The sequence below is a fragment of the Parasteatoda tepidariorum genome, chromosome 8, assembly GCF_043381705.1.
Source record: "Parasteatoda tepidariorum isolate YZ-2023 chromosome 8, CAS_Ptep_4.0, whole genome shotgun sequence".
NCBI lineage: Eukaryota > Metazoa > Arthropoda > Arachnida > Araneae > Theridiidae > Parasteatoda > Parasteatoda tepidariorum.
The window spans coordinates 2,143,285-2,165,451 of NC_092211.1; the positions used below are offsets into that span (position 1 = coordinate 2,143,285).

The 22,167-nt window shown below is 27.3% G+C and overlaps 1 protein-coding gene across 1 annotated transcript in view; it reads right to left on the reverse strand.

The window, feature by feature from the left end:
- Window positions 1-22,167, reverse strand: part of LOC107438538 (ATP-binding cassette sub-family A member 2) — a 71,029-nt gene that overhangs the window by 28,854 nt on the left and 20,008 nt on the right. Inside the window, exons 15-29 of the mRNA XM_043048194.2 lie at window positions 21,992-22,164; window positions 21,380-21,483; window positions 19,426-19,540; window positions 17,483-17,673; window positions 15,405-15,555; window positions 14,474-14,678; window positions 13,043-13,225; window positions 11,265-11,335; window positions 9,801-9,910; window positions 9,547-9,678; window positions 8,213-8,293; window positions 6,346-6,542; window positions 4,590-4,775; window positions 2,853-3,098; window positions 1,535-1,774 (exon numbers count right to left, since the gene is read on the reverse strand). Of these exons, the coding sequence (XP_042904128.1) occupies window positions 1,535-1,774; window positions 2,853-3,098; window positions 4,590-4,775; window positions 6,346-6,542; window positions 8,213-8,293; window positions 9,547-9,678; window positions 9,801-9,910; window positions 11,265-11,335; window positions 13,043-13,225; window positions 14,474-14,678; window positions 15,405-15,555; window positions 17,483-17,673; window positions 19,426-19,540; window positions 21,380-21,483; window positions 21,992-22,164 (2,385 nt within the window). The remainder of the gene's footprint in view (window positions 1-1,534; window positions 1,775-2,852; window positions 3,099-4,589; window positions 4,776-6,345; window positions 6,543-8,212; window positions 8,294-9,546; window positions 9,679-9,800; window positions 9,911-11,264; window positions 11,336-13,042; window positions 13,226-14,473; window positions 14,679-15,404; window positions 15,556-17,482; window positions 17,674-19,425; window positions 19,541-21,379; window positions 21,484-21,991; window positions 22,165-22,167) is intronic.

Sequence of the window (22,167 nt, forward strand, 5' to 3'; positions counted from 1 at the left end):
TAACATAATAAGTTGAATATGTAATTTAATGAATCACATTGATATTCAATAAAATATTTTTTTCTAGAATTTATATTTGAAGAAACTCAAAGAAAAATTAGGATTGCTAACATTTTAAAGGTTAAAAAGATTTCCAAGACAATAATTCAGCATTATAAATTCAGTATTTATAAATATTGAACATTTCGTTTCGCAAAACACATTTTTGAAATATACAAGCATGCAGAAAAGGGTGTACAGAAAGACTAGATTGATTTTTTCATGAAATATTGCATTGATTTTTACATGAATAATCTTTTTTTACATGAATAATCTGCTTTTGCATAACATATTTTTGATTATTTAATGTATGGAAAGGTAAGAAATAGTATTGTATAATGTCATCTAAATGGTCAATTTATTTTCCTTATTTCTCAAAAAATACAGAAAATTGATGACAAGATTTAACTATATTATAGGCAACTTTCTTGACCAACACAGGGTTAAGCATGATAAAGTAAAAACTGACTATAGTTTAAATTAAATTGATATTAGATTAAATTAGTTAAAGTTACGGTAGCATCTTGAAAAATGATAACTGCTGTTAGAAGAAATTAAATAAGGGCAATTCCACGAAAGTGTCAACTTTTAAGTGAATTTTTTTTTCTATGAATTGCATATTTTAATTTAAAAAATATGTTCAAAAATAGCCAAAGTCTACATATTACTGTTTAATTTTTGATAATTTNCTTAGAAATTAAAAGTAGCCTTGTTAATTTATAGAACATGTTAATAAAGATAGAAAAGCCAAAGTGTAATTGAACAGCTGAGGATCCTGTAGAAATGAACAGTGAATAAAGACTTTTCTATTAAATATTATATTTCGTGAAGAGGCTCCAATAATACAATTATCTTGAATAACTTCTTATTGTAAAGGCTCCAATATGTTGCATTATCAAATTATGTTCTTGTATCAAAGCTATAATAAGCAATTTCATCAAATAGTTTTCTATCATAGAGCCATTAATAAGTAACTTTAACGAATAGTCTAAGTAATTAGTTGGATTACTTACTAACTAATTAGTAATTAGGACTATTGGAATAGGTAACTTATTCCAATAGTTATATAATTGGAATATAGATGGAATAAGTAACTTATTAGAAGTAATAAGGCTACAATAAGAAATTTATTGAAACAAATTTTTATTATAGGGCCTGTAATAAATATTCCCCTAATAGTTTACCAGTAATAAGACATGAAAACATGAACCTATTTTACAGCCATACTTTGCTATTCTAATTCTAATAGGAGTAATTGTTACTAACATAATTATATCAGTACCATCACTAGATTAATAGGAAATCTATAAAGTCCAAGCAGTGTTAGAGACTACTTTGAGGATGCATGCAGGATACAAAGATCAATGAATTATTTTTATATTTAAAGATATATAACCAGCCACTGCAACAAAAAAAGTAAAAGCAACAAAGAAAAGTCCACCAAATCATCTTACATGCAAATATTCAGCATGCATAATAGTTTTGCACCTCATACCCTCTTGATCTTTCAGTACACCATTTGCCGGTAACTGGTAATAATCAGCTTTTCCGTCATCTGCAGACTTTGTTCGATTGCAAGTCGAATTTAAAATGTTAGAGTCTTTTAATACATTGTTATCAGATGAGTCATTTAAAATGACTTCAGATGATTTGACAGTAATGTCATCTTGATTTGAGGATGGTACAGAGTCATACATTCCTTGCTTTGAGCAGCTATCACTTTGAAATGAAAAATCTAAGAGCAGTTTTGATATAATGAGTATTGAAATGAAAATTTAAACATTATTGATTCACAATTATAAGTTTCAAAGAGAGAATTTCACATACATGTAATGAGAATTCAATAAAAAATATTTACTTACCTCTGTTAAATGTATTTCTTATTAAAATATAGTCAGATAAATTATGAAATAAACACTCATATATAAAAAAACAAATTCCAAAACAAATTCACAAATTGTGTTAAAAAAATCAGAAAATTAAATTTTTTTTAAAAGTAAATTAGTAAATTATTTCTATTATATTTGGTAAAGCATCACACAGAACCTGAAACTGTTTAAAACACGAAAAAAATTCCTAAACTGCTAAGATCAAAAAATAATATGGATAAATAACATTAACATTCTAAAAAAAATCCCACATTAAATCTACGAAAAATAATTTCTTATCTGTTTTCATAAAATTCTGATGTTACTTTTCTCAGCATTCTTTACTAATGTTTCAAACGGAGAGAAAATTTCTAAAATAAATTAGTTTAAAGACAATATTTGAAAACATCACTGGAAAAATGAATCTCTAAGAAGTGTATTAATTACTTCCACTATGTTGGAAAAATAACAAAATATTAATCTTATGGAATCAGTCCACATGTGAAGATTTCTTTAGTTAAAAATAGAGCATTGTTACTACGATATTGACATATATTAGTATAGAATTAATGAGGGATTTTTTGGCATATTTCCAAAACACATTAAATAAATTTAATAGCAATAAAAACTTACCATTGTTACATGAGAAATTACAGAATTGTATAACATAAAAGTGCAAAATTGTACATAAACAGAAAATTCCTACATATTTTAATTCAAAAATAACATTTTTAAGCTTCATAATTAAATACAGATTAGCTTTTCTATTTTAAAACAAAATGGTACTTTGCGCATGTTTTCTAATATATATATGCATAAAAAATTATAATATTCTTCGACATTTCTTTATTTAAATTTTTAATAAGTCATTTTGGAGAAACTCGGTATTAAATTTGCTATAAACCAATGAAATTGAAAAATTAAAAAATATCATAGAATAATTACCTTCATGCCGAACCTTCTCTGCAACTTTTAAAAACACTTCTTCGAGAGTAGTGTTTTTGATTCCATAGCTAGCTATTCCCAAATCAGAGAGGCTATTTTCCAAAGCTGTAAACAGCTTTTCAAAGCTCCCTTTTCTAAGCTCACTTATGGGCAGAATATAGTGAAGCTCTCGTTTGTTGTCGGATACGAGATAAGCAGAACTAACATGATTTGTGATGAACTCTGTCACTTTCTTTTCAGCATAATCTAATAAATAAATACATTTATTAAGCAATGAAAATGAATTACTCAATTAATTATATTGATATATAGACTGCAAAAATAGTACAGCACATGATTAATATTCACTGTTTAAAATTGCATATGATCTAGTTTTGATTAAATAGAGGAAACATCAGAGGTTTTGCGAGCGACTCTTGAATTACTAATCACTTCTTGAACTGCACCAGAAATAAACTAAAATACATAACGATTTGGATTTAAACTAGGTAACTACATTTATAATTGGACACTCATTAGAAAAATATAAAATGTACAGATATTTTTACTCACGTGTACAAATAAGATAAATAATTACAGAAAAATGTATTGATGCCACAATTTATCATAATTTACAATAAAAATGTGTCCTCATTGTTACAAAACATTCCCGTAAGTGCAACCTATGCTGTCAAACTAATAAACTACATTTGGCAAACAGTCTGAAAGTATGTAAGCAGTGTGACTAATGTGAATTATATCTTCAAAAGAAAAAAACTTATTACAATTAAAGTTGACTTCTTTAAAATTTCCTTTGATTGATTAAACAAACTAAATTAAATACTTATTAATTGACTCAGCATTGAACTCTCTTTTAGAAAATGAATTCTTTCAAAGAAGAAGCTAATATTTTTGAGTACCAGCTGTTTTCTTTTCTGAACTACAAATGAATCAGGTCAGTTTACAATCATTACAGCCAAGTTTACAGGTAGAAAGATCACAGGTCATGGCGCTTTTGTACTAAATTATGTGACCAACTGTACTCTACTCATATTGTATTGCTAAATGTACAGATGAAGAATGCTTGATTAAAATCAAAAACTGATTAAATCTCATAGTAGGATAAAGAAAAATAATAATGTTTATAATAACTCAAATTAATAATGTTCGGTATAAAACAAAATTCGTAATAAAAAACTGAAAATTCTGGAGTAGATTTTATAAGTTTTTGCACACGAAAAAAATTTAAGCGTTCGAATCAAAGCAAAAAACATAGTTAATGGATTTCGGAGATTACATACTGTCCTATACCCTTCCCTCTAGAACCCTGAGATCAAATATGCGTAAAATTATAATTCATCAGATTATTTTTCTAAAAAGGGAGAGATAATAAATAGATGAAAAATATAACATAATAATTTTTTAATAGTAAACACTAGGACTGGGCGATATTAGAAATTATATATCGTGATATATCGTCAGTTTTGCATCGCGATATAGCGATGTATCGCGATATAGTATTTTTGAATTTCATTTACTTTAAGGCACAGAAAGTCAGATTTCTATCAAGACTTCATACGCATATTGATTTAAATCAATTTATAAATTTGAAAANGAAACATGATACATAGTCTTTAAGTGTGACTGAGTGAGAGTGTTGACTAGGTATTTTGTTTTCATGAAACATGGTACTTAAACAACAAACATTCATTTAGAGACTAAAAGAGATGTAAATAATAATTTTAACACTTATTTTACCTTTTTTGGGAGTTCCTTCATCATCCTGCATCTTTTCCATGTAAAGGTGATACCCATCACCCAAATTATTCTTTAAGAACAATGGTGTTCCACAGCAGCGTAACTGTCCATTGCTGATAATAGCAATCCTATCACCAAGTACATCAGCCTCATCCATATGATGGGTAGATAACAAAATTGTTCTTCCTGTTTAAAAATTTGTCATTTCAGATAACTTTAAAAATAATAAATAACTAAGAGTAATTTAAAGATAGTGCCTTAATTATCCAAAATATTCTAAACCAAACCTATTTCAATAAATAATAATATTTTGGATCCCAGAAGTTTATTGTTACACTTTTGCCATTAAACTTAAAAAATTAAATACTGAATGAAGAAAGTGAAAGTGTTATAACTATTATATTCCTAACTTCATAGAATTATTTACTTCTTTTTTGTTGCTGTTGTTGATAGCTCCAGAAAATGCTTAGCATTAGAAAAAAATTTAAGAATTCAAACATGTATAAAAGAGTTTTTTCAATCTTCTCCCACCTGAAACATAAACGGAATTTCTTATCATGATAAAAAGGTTATTAAAAGGTGGACCATCTTGAGATTTCATTTATAATTACATGTTATGTTTAAAGTTGCTTGAGGCTCGAAATACTAACAAGAACCATATCTCAGTAGTTAGTAATTAAATTATAGTTTGTAATTGATAAACAAGAATCATATTTCAGTAGTTAGTAGTTAAATTATAGTTTGCAATTAATTAACAAGAATCATATTTCAGAAATAAATACATTTTGACTCAAACATTATAACTCTATTTGAAAGTGAGTGCTGTGTTTCAGAAGTTGAAATAAAGCACTAAATTTATATCTACAAATTAGAGCTACGAAAAAGTTATATCTGCTGGTGCATATGGATATAAATGGGAACAGGGTTCCCACTTAATTTCAGAAATAAAAATTCCCCGATTTTTCCAGGTTTTTCAGGGAAATTTCCATGCAAATCCAGTCCACATATTATCTATACCATGCAATTCTGTATCAGAAAACTTTTTTTTTTTGTTATTTGTAATGTCAAATTTCTGAGCAAATAAACATCATCAAATAAGGAAAAGTTTCAATAAAATTTTGAATTTTCACAACAAATTAAGTGTAATAGATACTAAAACTATTTAACACGAATCTCAATAACGTATTACTGTTGCTAACAATTCTAAGACTGGTTATTTTCTAGGTTTCAGCCAAAAAAATGCAACTTTAAAATTCCCTGCCATTTCAGATTTTACCTGTTCTTCCTAGCTGGTGGGAATCCTGGGAGAATGTTACATTGGCCATTATAGCTACATGGAAAATATTTTCATGGCCAGAAATTTAAAACATGGATTTTCATAACCTTAAGTTTCAACAAGTTATGACAAGCTACATTGGGTATCAAAAAATTGACCATTTGCACATAAAGTTTATAATTAATTGGAGCAATAAAAAATAGTTAAAAAAGATCAAGCCTTAGAGCACAGCATCAGTCTTGCATATTATAAATTAGAAAAAAAATTACAGAATTGATTTCCTTTAAAAGAAGTTTGAAAATTTTAATAATTGAATTTAAATTTTAAATAAAGATATTCAGATTCTTTAGATTCTATTGTAGTTAAAAAAAACTGTCAAAATAAATATCTTTAATATTACATAATTATGTGACATTACTAAAGCAAGAATATCAGGTTTTGACTAAATGCCAGCATAAGTGTAAATTTTTTCTACATTACCTTTTTTATACTTCAAAATCAAATCCCAAATAGCTCTTCTTGAATAAGGATCAACTCCAGCAGTGGGTTCATCCAAAATGACGACTCTAGATCCCCCAACAAATGCAATGGCAACAGAGAGTTTCCTCTTCATCCCACCTGACAATACTTTTATTTTATCGTGACGTTTCAGAGGCAGATTTAGGTCTTGAATCATCCTAAAATCCAGAGTCGGGATCATATTCAATAAATCAACAAAGGTTAAAACACATGAACTTAATCATATTTAGAATTAAAATCTAACTTTGAACTGTAAAAGGGAAAACTTCTTGATGTTAAATCTGTAGAAATTTTATTTGTAATTACAGTCTATAAATTATTCTTAATTTTTCTCTCCTACTTGTTACACATAAACAGAACTTTAAAAACTGGGTATTTGGGGGATTTCTGAAAACAAAAGCTTTTTGGATTAGATGATGCACAATGGGCAGGATTTCTTAACTGTATACCAAAATCTCTTATCCTCCACCTTTGCGGTTAAAAAGAGAGGTTCAAACAATTCTGCTACACAAGGAGTTCCATTCGGAACACTCTATTGATAAGATTGAGGAGAAAAATACCAATCGCACAAACCACAGTGCTGATGTAAAATACCCTGAGTGGTAGACGGATCATGGGATATAGTCCCCTTGCCATCAGGCTAACTGTGGGAGGTCTTCATGGTTTTCCTCTCCATGTAACACAAACGTGGGTTAGTTCCGTCAAAAAGTCTTCCATGAAGACAAATTTCTCCCAATATTTGATCCAGGAGTCTTCTGGATTGGGTTCAAAATTACAAGGCTACAGAGTTGTACATTGGTAGCCGTAAACTGAAAATTCGGTCGGCTATTCAACAACTGTTATAAAATCCATATGTGTAGGCCAGGATAGTCTGGTTGGTAGGGCACTGAACTCATGTTCAAGAGGTTTTGGGTTTGATCCCAACTGGCCGAAGATTCCCCATGTAGTAATAAGTGACTGGTGCACGTTAAATTTGTCAAATCATAAAGTCCCCCATGTTCCCATAACAAATCATAACTTTGGGGGGAACTTATCCACGAGTTTCGTTGTCTTCTGGGTTGGTTTAAAATTATAAGGCTACGGAGTTGAACATTTATAGTTGTAAACCCAAAAATTGGGTCGGCTGTTCAACGACAATTATAAAATAAAATAAAATCCACGTGTGTGATTAACTATGTTTTGATTTGAGAAGAATCTTAAGAATAATCAACTATAAAATCTTTGACAGTTAACTTTGAAACATAATAAAATGCAAAAGATCAATTGTTCAATGATGTATTCATAATAAAAGATATTATCTATCACAACGGGAATTATCTTTGGTGAACACATGTTTGTCAGAATTATTTAAATTAATATTCGAAGAAAGGATTAAAATCATAAACAAAACAAAAAATCAGACACAATTGTAGCATTATTGATTATAAAAAAAATATTCAAATACTTTCATGAACATTCATGAAAAAAAATTACTCAAAATGAGTAAGTATAAATTTTATGATGATTTTTAAGTGCCTGAAAAGAAATTTTCATCTTTCAATACAAACTGGATTTTTCATGTTATTTTATAAAACATATTACATCAATGATTCATGCATACTTTCCTTAGTATAGAAGTATAGTATGCAAGTATTTCCTTAGTATACAAGTATACTTAGTATATATTGTTTCATAAATCTCCTGAAAATTCTAAACATGAAATTAAGAAAAATGGAAGGTTAAGAAAGGAAAATAAGTATTTTAATCAGCTTTTTGACAAGCATTTAATATTTTGAAACATATTTTGTTGATCGAATCACAATAAGTAAAAGAAAAGACAGATCCTTACTTATCCATTTCTTCTGCCGAACTATTTTCTTGAACACCTTTCAAGCTAGCATAGAACCATAAATGTTCTTCAACAGTCAAACTATAACATAAAAAAATAGAAATAGTTAATATATAATTAATTATATTTATATTTTATAATAAATAAATATATAATTAAAAAATTTATATATAATTATATTTATTTCGCAAGTTTTAAAATTAAAAAAGTGAAATATACACCAAACTATGATGTAGAATTCTAATTTTGAAAGTTAACTAATACTTAATAATTAATGAAAGATGCTTTACATGATGAAAGGTGTTTTAATGAAAACCATGCTAGAATAATCTTCTTAGAAAAAAAGTCAATCTGTACTTTTTAATGCAAAGATTTTCAAGTCAAAAAAGTATCTCTGTAATTATTCAGTTTCTAAAATTACACTTTTGAGTTTCCTTTGAGTTATTTTTGCAATAATCTTTAGAGTTATTGACTTGTATTTCTTAAAAATATACTATTGCAAGTTAATAACTCAAAGAAAACTCGTTCTTTGACTGTAGAATTAAACTGCAGCAAAATCTATAACTAAACTACCTTTTTTCAAATTAACTTATATGAATTATAATCAATATAAAAATAATTAAATGGAATTAAAAGCATGATATGAATAAAATACATCAATTCATCAACCAAGTTTTTTTTAAGCAATTGTATTAGTAATCAATTTTTATTTTATTACAATCATTTTTTTTAAATATAATATTTGAATAGATATAATATTTGAGTATAAAAATATATTATAAATATATATTATAAATTAATTATAATATAATTATAAATATATATTANATATTTAAATAAATGTTTAAAAAAAAAGGAGTAATTCAAATATTAAATTAAATAAATACACTTTAGCATTTTGTATAAGTTTAATAAAAGAATAATAAAAGGAAAAGTAAAAAGTAAGAAAAAGGTCAATTTAGTTAAAAATTGATGTGATGACATAATTATTTTTAAAGCTAAATAAAATATTTATGAAAAGTTACTAAATAATTGCTTATAAAGATAATGAAATTTTTTTTAAACATTTATAAATTTAAAATGAAGTGGATTTATTACTACAACTTTTAAAGTAATAATTTAATATCTTTAGGAAGATTTAATTAAAATCAATTGAACACTTAAAATATAATAAAAAATAAATACTTAAATATTCTAAGTAGTTCTAAAAAGGAGAACATTCTAATGAAGTTATTTTACTCAAATTATCAACTAATTACGGTTACAGAAATTAATTTAAATGCAACATATTTACAAATGTAATATGAAAAGCAAAATAAAAATAATGAAATTACTCTTCGAACAGCACATTATGTTGGGGACACATCCCCATGCTTTGCCGAATTAAATCCATTTCTGTTCTGATATCGTGCCCATATATTATGGCATATCCTGCAGATGGTGGAAATAGACCAGTTAAAATAGACCTAAATTTTACAACAACAAAAAAGCGCAATTAATTTTTAAATGCACACGAATAAAGAATGAAATTATGTGAATATGTAACACATAAAGATTATATGAAATTATGATGATTAAAACTACTCACATGGTTGTTGTTTTCCCAGCTCCATTATGTCCAAGGAAAGAGGTTATTTGATTTTCATATAAATTTAGGCTTAATTTATTAACAGCAACTTTATTTCCAGATTTATAAGCCTAAAATGATATAATATGAAATTACTTTATTTTCATGGAAGAAATTAATTGTTATTTAGAAAATATGTTTAAAAATATAGTATGTACTCTTTACAAATTAATAAACATATATAAGCTTAATAAACACATAAAACAAAATGTTGTGGCATTGAATATTTCTATCCAAGAACATTACAAAAACAAATAAAAAAGTTTTAGTTTAAACATTTGCATTCAAGAACATTAATTAAATAAATAGTCAAGCTTTGGTTTTAGACATTAAAAAAAAATTCCACAGATCATTAATTACAGCTTTTTAAGAGGGTTAGAAATGAGTATAGTTAGATTTTTTAAGAATCCATAAAATGGTCTTGAAAAATATGAAGAACAGCATCAATAAGAACAAAAAAAAAAAAAAAAAAAAAAAAAAAAAAAAAAANAAAAAAAAAAAAAAAAAAAAACAAGACTCCATGACCCTAAACAGATTATTAACATTTTGGTAAAAAGGAGAAAAGAAACTTTCAAAAATTTTAATTCTGCACACTCAATACAGAGGGAATACAATATTGAAAACATATGCCTTTGGCTGGTAAAAGAATTTTTTTGTAAATGGTAAAAAAAAAAATTAACAAAAAACAGAAAGTCAGATTGCATCTGAAGACTCAATTCTTTCCAGATATATACTTCTCCCTTTTGAATGTGTTTAAAAAATTAATCTTATATTTAATGAAAATTAAAAAGAAATATGTAAACTATGTCTACTATGTCTGTGTTACATATGTAAACTATGTTACGTAAATATGTCCATGTCTATATAAAACACTTTCATAGTTTCAATTAAGAATTTATTAAACTGATAAATCATTTCAAATGATATTAATCAGTTGTCTAAATAATTAATGTAGTAAAATCGTGTTCATAATTGCAGAAGTATATGTTTTTCATGAAAGAACTAGCGCAAAAGTACTACTTTATTTAAAAGGGACTTTTTTAAGAATATATAAGTTAAAGCAAACTAATTTAAATGCTAATCAATTAATTGTTAGAGATCCAATTATTAGATAATTTATTTCTAAACATTAAAGCAATCAAAAGCAAGAACAGTATTTGGAGTGTTTCTTATAGATTCATGCAGATAAACACTTCAATACTAAAATACTTCAACAAGTTTTGAATTGTAAATTATGATGTACGGTACGCATTCTAGTTTAAAAATAAAATATAAGTTGTTAAAAGAATAAATGATGATAGTGTAACAAAAAATATTTCTCATTGTTATAAAAAGTTATTAAAAAATTTATTTAAGGATAACTTATACAAAATCATATTTTTTATGTTACAATATTGCATGTTAAATTAGCTAATATGAGCTCACCTTAACTAAGTTTTCAATACAAACACCTAATGGCAGATTTGTAGGGTCTGGTTCAAAATATGTAGAATCACCTACAAAAATTTCAAATTAATTTACTACATTAACAAACATCCATTTGGTTAAAACACATTGAGAACCCCTGCAATGAGAAGGAAGTGTTTTAGATTTTGTATATTTAAATAGCTTAAAAAGGCTGCATGAGAGCTAGGAGAACCTGAATTTAAATTTTTTGTAGTAGAGATCACTATTGAAAGATACAAATTACATGATTTTCTTTTCAGTTCAAACTTATTGGAAATAATTAAATTAAATATCAAATCTGCATGTTGCGAAAAATAAATACAAATATATTGCTGATATATTTATTGATGATCCTTCATAAAACTTTTTCATTTTTATAAAAGACGATACACAGCAAAATCTTGATTATAAGCAGCGATAAATAGTAAAAAAAAACATGGATAAGCAAATTTTGCTAATAATTCACTAAAGATATCACCTATATACATATTACGGAGAGGGAGTATCGATGAAGCTTCAAAGCAGTCTAGGGTTGCGTTTTAAAGCTTTTATTATGACAAAAAACACTTAAATGGCAATACAAAATAATTAGAGCTGGAACATCTTAATGAGCTCTCTCCCCGTAGCTGTGAGTGAAGTGAATGTAGAGGGAGTCTGCTTAACTACAGGTGGCGCTGCATGGCTTATGCAACATGCAACATACATTTGATTGTGCAAAATCATCTCCATTTATTTTGTCCCTGGCATTTATTTCAAAACATGTTGCAAATGCAAAAAAATAAATAAAAAAATAATAATAAATAAAAAAATATTATTAGATACCTTTTCAAAACATCATGCAGCAAAAACCCTACAAACAAAATATTTTGGGACAGATGAAATCCATGCACTCATCCATGTTGAGCAAAATCCATATTTAAAAAATACTTAAAAACAGAATCCCCATATATAAAATATCCAAGAATATAATTCTCACATTCAAAACATCAAAAGACAGAATCTTTCAGAATGAATGGTAAAAAACTAAACTCAGTGGCGCGACAGCCCATAGAGGGCCAAGGCCTACTGTGCCCATCTCAGTTTTCTTGACCTTGGGCTCTGGGGTGCAGGAGCAGATGTTCCGGTCAGGTGGTCTGCCGAACGCGGAACCCCCAGTGTTTAGTTCCCAAGCATGCTTGGTACTCATTTATCGACCCACTGAAGGGATGAAAGGCTGAGTCAACCCTGCCCGGCCCGAGGATCGAACCAGGGACCTGTGGCACGACAGCGCGAAGCGCTGAATGAATGGTAAAGGATAGTAAAATTTAAAAATCATGTTAACTGTAGCATTAGATAAATACCAGAATTCCTCTTAGAACAAGAGCACTGACTAACCACAAACTGGATATTCCCCCAAGTTTACTGAATAACCAATAAGTTTCTCATATGCACATAAAAGAAATTAATTTTATTAAGGTATAACTTTGCTTAAAAAGTTTGTTTAAAAATTTATATCAAAAGTTTGTTAAAATCTCGATCTCGTCTGAGTCCAAAAACTACTTTAAAACAATGGATGGGTATACGACAGTCAAATCAAGTTTAGTTTTTTTTTTACCTCATTAAGAAAGCTTGAATCTGGCTTATTACTAGAGAAAACATACATTTATTTTTTTTAAAAAAGAGAGAATGTGTGTAATAATGTACAAATTTAATGTAAAAAACAGCAATTATTTTTTACTAAATTGTTAAATTAGTAAGACAATTAGAATTTAACTCACCTGTTCTATTAGTCATGGCACAAGCTCCATCTTCTTCCATAACAGATAAGCCCCACTTTTTATGTCTTTGTAAATAACGCCAACAATCACTGAAACAGCTGCACTCGACCTCACCTCTAGGACTACTAAACCAGTAGGACTTGGTGAATGGAAAGTACCAGGGCTTTGGTAAACCATATGATCCTAGAGTAAAATTAAAATTTTGAAAGTCAGTTTTTAATAAAATTTACAATCGTCAAAATGTTAACCGCCTTAATTTTCTTTTTTCTTCAGATTCCACCTTAATGGTTTTTAACCCCTTCAGGACCAGCAGGAGATAAAGAAACACTTCACCTGGGCTGTATATTCCGAGTTAATAAGTACTAAAGATTCTGTCTAGATACCAATATAAGATGTAAAACAAGAGTACTGAACTGAGACCACGTTCATGTGGTCTTGCGGTACTAGAGTCAAAAAGTCTTGTTTCCTATATGATACTGTTAGCTGTTAAGGGAAAATCACATACATATGATCACAGTGCTGACAGGTTGAAACTCAAACAGCTTTTAAGCTTATCATAAAATATATAGTAATATCTAAAATGAAATAAAATAATGCTGTGAACATTTTTGTAAAATGCTAACTGAAAATCTATTATTTATAAAAAGTTTATGATTTTAAAGCAGTGTCCATAATTTTTTTTAAATCAATTGATCCAATCACATTAGTTAAGAATCAAAGATGGTTTCTTAGTGCAAAATTACATAATCTAGCTTCTTCAATAATCTCAAGTTAAAATTGATGCAAAGTATAATATTTTTTAACAACATTTAAGACAATTCATTCAAACAAAAGAAGAAATTGGAAGAACAATTGAGATACACTTTCCCCACACACATCCATCCAACAGAATTGTTAAAAGTAATTTTAATGCTTTATTACTTTAGGTAGAATGAAATATAATTTTTTAAATACTTAAAAGTATTATGTAAGGAAGATATTATATCATTAAAAAAGATACATTATTAATATATCATAGAACTTTATATGTAAATATTTTATGTTTAAAAGTTTGAAAACAAGTAACAGAAAAAATGGATGTAACAGCACTTAGTTAAAAAAAAAATTCAGCAGAGAAAAATATACTAAAAATTTAAATCTTTATTAATGAAAACTTTCATTTCTTCATAATAACAAGAGAAAAAATGAAGGACTAAATAACAATTTTAAGATTCATCTTCCTTTTGAAAAATATATCTTCCTACTTTTTTAAATTTTATATTTTCAGTTTTCTTTTTAATTTTACAGTTTTTGAGCTAACTTTGTTGGAAAGAAAAATTTGTACCAACTACTTAAATTTCAAAGAAGTTTTTGAAATGCGTAGGTTTGAAAAGGAATTTTGTTTTTAAATAAAATTTAAAAAAATGATTCTGAAATTTTGATGTCACTAACCTGGATGAACATTCTCAATGTACCACACTAAAATGGAGTACAAAACAGCATCCATCATCATCATTATGGCAACACTCAACAGGCTATATTCATCATCCTCCACGGGAGATATTGCAATATTCGACCACTGGACACCCACTCCAACTTCTTCGTAAAAAGCAAAATACTTTGCGCCAAGTCCGAAAGCAGTTGTTGACAAAAGAGACTAAAAGGAATAAATAAAAACATACATAACACAATTTTTTTTAAAAAAATACAGTACATACTTATTTCTAGAAGGGAATTTGTAGAATTCGATAACATGTACTTCAATAATTATGTAAGTTAAAAACTATATACTTATAAGAACGAAAACGTCTTTAGTAATTGTACCATATTAAAAACTGCTCACTTAAGTATCAAAGAAAGAACTTATAGCAATATTTTTAATATTTGCATCACATCAATAATTGTATCTTTTTGAGGCACGGAAAAAACCTTACAAGAAAAATCTTTACTACTTGCAATACATTAAAAATTATATCCTTTTGCGGTACAAAAAAAAACTTACAGCAAGATTTTTAACTAATTAGATTAAATTAAAATTGACAACCTCAGGTAAAGAAAGAACTCATAGAAAAACTTTTAATGCTTGCATTAAATTCATGACTGTAACCTTTTAAGGTCTGAAAAAAAAACTTAAAGCATGATTAGTTAATAATTGCACCAAATAAAAAACGGCACACTTAGGTATTTAAGAAAAAAATTATAATAGGACTTCAATGGTTGGATTAAACCAATAATTGTACCCTTTAGAGGTGCAAAAAAGACTTTTTGTATTACATTAAAAATTATGTTCTCTTAAGATACAAAAAAATAACTTACAGCAAGATTCTTAACTAATTGTATCAAATGAAAAACTGCACTCTTAGGTATTAAAGAAAGAACTTACAGCAAGACTCTTTAACCAAACTGGTATGTGATCATGAGCAGCTTCCTCTCTCACAGCTATGTACATGTATGGTACATATGTCAAAAAGTAAATTATACCAGCACATGCTGCAGCCAGTTTTGCTTTGGAATAAAGAACACTAACTAAAAACCTAATAATATAAAAAATATAGGAATTGAAAATTAATAGATGGAAAACTAATTATTACATTATATTTTATTTATGTTATTAATAATAAAAATTATTAAAAAATAACTATTAACGAAACTATTTTTTTAGCTTGCATTTTGTCAACTTTTTAACAACTCGGTTGAAATTTCCTTCGAACAAACTGATTTTTCTTCATGTTTTTCAATGTAAAAATCTTGCTAAGTATGCAAAACCTTGAAAAATTTTAATGCTTAAAAAAATAAAGGTACAAAGCCAATTGTAGGGTCACTACGCATCAAGTTATGACGAAGGCTATGACTTTTCCTAGCATGCCTACCACTAAGGAAAGAAGAAAGGGACAAATTAACAGAACTAGATAACTGAACTTTAGCAGAGTTAAAAAAGGTAAATATGATTATTATTTTTTTTTCTTGCCCGGTTTGTTTTTACAACAGTACAAACATTCAGTCAAAGATATAAAATACTTAAACAAGCGGAACACAAAAAATAATATTATAAGCTTGAAATTCATCCATAAAAGCTCAAAACAATAAACTATTATAAAAAAAATTAAATATGATAATACATCAACAAGTGTTGGTTTGTAAACAAAAATTCAATCAGTTGAAATGAAAATAGTCAAACAGATATTAAGAAAAACAAATCATTTGTATGTGAAAACTTAAAATTTTGTTAGTAAAGATTATTATTATTTTTATTTTATTTTAATTTTTTTTTTTTGGATGTATCAATTTCTTCAGACAACTAAGCTGTTTTTAATTAAAATACAATCTAAAACTTATTTTGTATATATAGCCTACCTTTTTTAATTACAAAACATTATATTTATTGGATGAAAAAAAATAGATGAGTTTTTTTGCTTTATCACACTCTTTAATACAGGGTTAGCATGATTTAAATCAATTAATATTATTTTTTTATAGAAATCAGTGATTAAACTCAAAAATATTTTTTTAATTTAATTCATACAAGAGTATATTAAGATTATATTTATTATTATTATATATTAAGAGTATATTTATTTAGTATATAAATACACTCTGAAGGATATGATTTTTTTAAAATCTAATTTCATTGATATTAAAGATATTATCAATAGAAATACTGAGAGGGGATATACATATAAACTATTGTTTGATGCTCAAAATAGATTAGTAAATAAAAAGAGAGAGAGAGGGAGACTAAATACAGAAAAAACTGATGTGAAACTTTCAAATTATAACATCAATTACAATAAGTAGAATAATTTATTATTAAATAACTTTATTTCAAAAATACCCCTTTGGTTTTATGTTTATTAAATACAAGAAGTCTTAAAAAATTTATAGCTTGTATACGAAATTAATGAAGAAAACTTGTTCTGCAAAGACTAATTTAGAAAGGAAAAAAAATTTACTGATCTAGATTAATTTCTTTTTCTTTTGATGTCTAACTGAAATATTTAGTCTCTGTCTTCACAAATTTATGAGAGTGTTGTAATTGAAAAAAAGCAACTATGATTTTATTTTTTCATTGACTAGTTTGTACTAGTCACATAAAAATTTTATTAATTTTAGTTGGAAGTATTAATGATTTAGTTATAATAGTGTTTCGGAATCGCATTTATTATTAAGTTTTATTTGAACTTCGATAAATATATGTAAAAACCAATAGGATTTAACTAATTTATTTTTTAGTGTTTTTAAATAATATTCAGCAAATACACTTTATTAAAACTTTGATTGATAAATGCAAATACAAATTTTTAAAAAAATCTGAAATAATTAAAAAATCGATTTTTTTTATTATAAAAAATTATGGTTTTTGCCAATCCTGGTTTAAAATAGTAGCAAACAAGTAATAATGTAACTAAAAAGATAAGTAAGTGATATTTGATCACACGTATAATTACAAAAAAAAGTACTTACGAGAAAGCAATGTTAGCCACAACAAATATTTCCAACATAAGAAAGATGAGTAATGGATTACTGTAAGTCAAAACCAGGCCATACTTTAGAATTACAGTCAAAAAGGCTGCTGTGATACTCATTTGAAGAAAACTGGTTATAAACCAAGCCAACCAATGCACAGCACTATTCAACCCCATAGTTTTCATGACCTATTCAAAGAAATAGAGAAAATTATAGCAACACAAAAATAATAAATATATATCAACCTACACTAATAAGAAAGAAGAGTTTGGGTGTTTAAGTATTATTCACTCTTAAAACTCCAGATCCAGGTTAAATTACTCTTACTATTTGAGCTAAGATCATGAAATTTAGACGATGATTGCAAGGGCAATTTTAGGCAATCCTTTAAAAATTTTAAGTAGCACCATTTTAGAGAGAAGTGTGAGAAAGAATTTTTTTCATACAAATTGAAGACAATTTTGTTTTTTCAATTACTTTAAAAGTAACATTAATAAAGTTTGCTAACTTACAGTTCTATTCTATCAAAGATAAGTTTCTTTAGGAGTTTATTACATGTCCTATGATAATTATTTTTTATTCATCATGTTAAGGAAACACAGATAAAATCCAGATAAACGGCATGTGGGAACAATGTCATCAAATGTTGAATGCTAACAGAAACTATAAGCTCATTATTGTTACACTTTTGGAATGTGCTTGTTATAACTACTAAATTATGTACTTAAATGCGAATTCATCGAGAAAATTACTTGGTTGTGATAAATCTTAACTATTATAAGTCTGACATGATCAATATCACCATCTTAGGTGCCAAATGATACTGAGTATAGTAAGTTCTTTATTTTGAGGAACTGAACTTTAAAAACAAATTTTATTTATTCTGTTAACATTAAATCAAGGGGAAGGACAAAAAAATAATAATAATAATAAATGAAATTATTTAGCTTTATTAATTGTGTAAATATAAGCTTTTGAATTACAGTAGAGCATCGTTTATACGACTATCACTTATACGACGTTTACATTTATATGACGTTTTAGAGTGGTCCCAAATCATTCTTATTCATTTTAATGTAAAAATATACTGTTTATACGACGCACATAATCGGTTATACGTCGGTTTTTAGATTTTATTCACGTTCATTTAATTTTTTATTTTTTCTTGTGTATTTTAAAAAAGGGCGAAATTTGCCAACATGAATGTTACAGAAAAGGGTGCCAACAAGAATGCTTGGATGACGACCGTAATTTTTACTAGATGACTGAAAAAACTAGACAATGTTATGAAGAGGCAAAAAAGAAAAATTTTGCTATTCATCGACCAATGTACAGCGCACCCATCGATACTAATTATTTTGGAAAATGTAATAGCTCTCTTTTTTCCTGCAAATTGCACAAATGCGCTTCAGCCATTAGATTTGGCCGTGATTAGAAATCTAAAATTGCATCATAGAAAGCAGTAAGTTCAACTCGCTATTCAAAACATTGTAGAGACTAATAGCAAGAAAATATAATTAAAGGTAACATACATTCAAATTGCTCACTGCAATTTTTCTTCTTTGGTTATTTGTTTGTTTTGCTTTGTCTAATTTAGAAATTTATGTAAATCAACACGTTAAACATTAAAATTAACTGAAAACAAAGTTAGTTTCAGTTTTAGAAGTAAAAATCGATTATACGACATTATCGTTTATACAACGTTTTTTGGTGGTCCCTTCGGCGTCGTATAAACGATGCTCTACTGTATTTGCTTGATTGTAGAGAACTAATTAATATCGATTCATTATTTTTTTAAAGTTTTTCTAAGTTCTAAATAATGGAATAATCAAATTTTGGAACAAAATTAAATGATAAAGTGTTAAATCTACAATAACTAATAATGAATGAGAAAAATATTGTTTTGACTAAAATAATTTATCCAAAAGTAAAGTAGTTACTTCTTTTAATCTCTGTTCCTTTTCATAAACAATATTCTGGACTAACATAGCAACAGAGTAAACCCAAGATATGGCAAGGCAAAGTGGCATTACATGTTCAATCATGAATAAAAACCTACAAAGAATAATTTTATAAGAGTAGAATAAACAAACTTTTTTAACAATAGAATAATATTTTTACTACGTAGTTTTAAACACATTTTTAATAATGATTTAAACCTATAAAAGGAAATTACAAAAGCAAAATTACAAAAATTGTTGGTAAATTCTTGATGTTACATAAAAACATAAAATTGTTTGTCAAAATAGGTTTTCTTACAATTTTACAAGAAATTTCCTTTAAAAAAAACCTCACTCTGTCAACAACAATAAGAAAACAAATGTCTTATTACTTTTGTATTATATCACCCAATCTTATCTTCTTAACTGAAAAACCAAAATTTAAATAACACTTTTTGTTCCATGTTATAATTCTAAGATTTAATAGCTACTCTGTGTTTGTTTTGAATGTTTGTTTTAAACGATTCATTTACATGAGTGATATTCATTTATATTATTGTTATTTTCATTAAAATTCAAATGATAAAAGGAAAGTCTGATTCCTTTTTTCAGGTTTTAAATTGTGCAAGAAAAATTTGCTATTTGAAACATTTGAATGCAAAATTGGAATTAAACTAAATTTCCGATATTTAGGTATCCCCTACTACAAAAAAAATTATGAATAATATTGAGGAATAAATTTGTTTTTGCATTTATAGAAATACTTGATCTTGCCTTCTTTGGGTATGGGGATTTCAAACTAGAAATTAGTGTTGTTCCTAAAGCTACAGATTTTTTTCAAAGTACATTTATAGTCTGTATTTTTTATTTATTAATTTTTTTTTTTGGAGAAATGTAAAAGTTTAAAAATGTTATGTAAAACATGCGGCCCCGTAAATGTTGTGGCAAACTTTTAGGGGAGTTAAGGCACATCATCAGTCCCAAAATTGCATAGATATCCATGCCTATAAATGTTGCATGTGACATGGGGTAATTTCTCTATTATGACCCGTTTAGAGCCACACGGAAAAACTGTTCATAATAGGTATTCACTTCTATCAGCATACAACGACATTTCCGGTCATGGGTTTCTATGCAGTTTTAATCCTGTCAATGTGCCCTAACTCCCCTAGATGTTTGTCGCAACATTTATGTGATACCCTTTAATACATAACATATTTAAATTTGTACAACTCTACAAAAAATATGCTAAAAATATCATTTTTAAAAAAAACTGTAGCTTGGAGAGAGAAACGGATTGCAGATTTGAAATCAGCAATACATAAATATCAAATATCTGTTAAAAAATTTCTTGCAATAGAAAACAAAGCAAAAAGTTTCCCCAGAGTAATTCAAATTTTTGAATTACTCTGGTCTTGAAAAAGTGGCCTGGTGTTAAGAAGTATTTTTGGAGGAATTCAAAAAAACAAATTTAGAGCTTTATCACTCATATAATGAACCTGACATTATTAATTTTATTAAACAACAAAGAATAAAACGGGCCGGCCACGTTATAAGAATGGATGAAGACCGTAGTTTTCAATACCAGACCAGTTGGCATACGAAAAAGAGGCAGGCCGAATTTGAGATGGATAGATGAACTAGAAAAAGACATTTTGGTCTTAAAAACCAAAAACTGGAAAAAGCCAGCAGTAAAAGGTTAACCTGGCAAAAACTTCTAGAGAAGGCCAAGGTCCACCCTGGGCTGTCAAGCCATTGATGATGAATTCAACTTTTATTTAGTTAAAATTTCAATACTTCTAGGTATTTTTATCCTACGATACTACTCCAAACAATTAAAGCATAACTGCGATTCAAAGAAAGCAGCCATAATATGAGCATTTGATTGACTGATAAGTCAAGCATATTAGCAGATAACTGTGTTTAAAGCTTAGTCTGAGATATTTTTACTTACTGATCTTGGATGTAGCAAGGGTAGGGAAATTGATGAATGTAACTACCAGGCTCAGAAACATCCCTTTTAGAATAAATGCTGATCATTGCCCTCTCCAAAACATCCTACATTGAGTAGAAAAGAAGTAGTTAAGAACCCACAAAGAAAATTTAGTTCTAAAGTTAAAATTTTATCAAAAATAAATGAAAAAATAAGTCTATCATAACAAAGCAGTTAGTGGAAGAAAATCATATCAACTTTCATCTCAGCAATTTAAAGTTTGTTACAGCAAAAAAAAATTTATTTAGAATCGAGATTTTTCCAGATAATAACTTTTCAAATTAAATTGTGGCATGTGAACAGAATAGCTGTAGTTTGAAGATCCTTGAGTTAGAAAATCAAAACTTGGATGATAGTATATAATAAAAAGGCAAAGTAATTAATGGACAACTCATTTTTTTAACTGTAAAAAAATTTGATCAAAAAATATAAAAGAAAATTCACAGATCCTGTTAAGTAATTTGATTATGAAGTTATATTAAGGAATTATAAGCAAAAAGTCAAGATAATAAAATTTATTTAGTAAAGTTATTAGTTTTATTTAGTAAAGTTAAGTAAATAGATTTGATATACCTGAATCCAAACGAATCCAAATTGGTAGTAGCCATACCCCCAATTTCTCGGACCAGGAAACCAAAATCGACTGCGCACAAGATTGGTAGTAGTAGTAAAGGAGGCATTTTGTCTTATTTTGTAGGTCATGTGATTAGGCATTGAACCATCCTCACTCATATTAAATATGACACCTA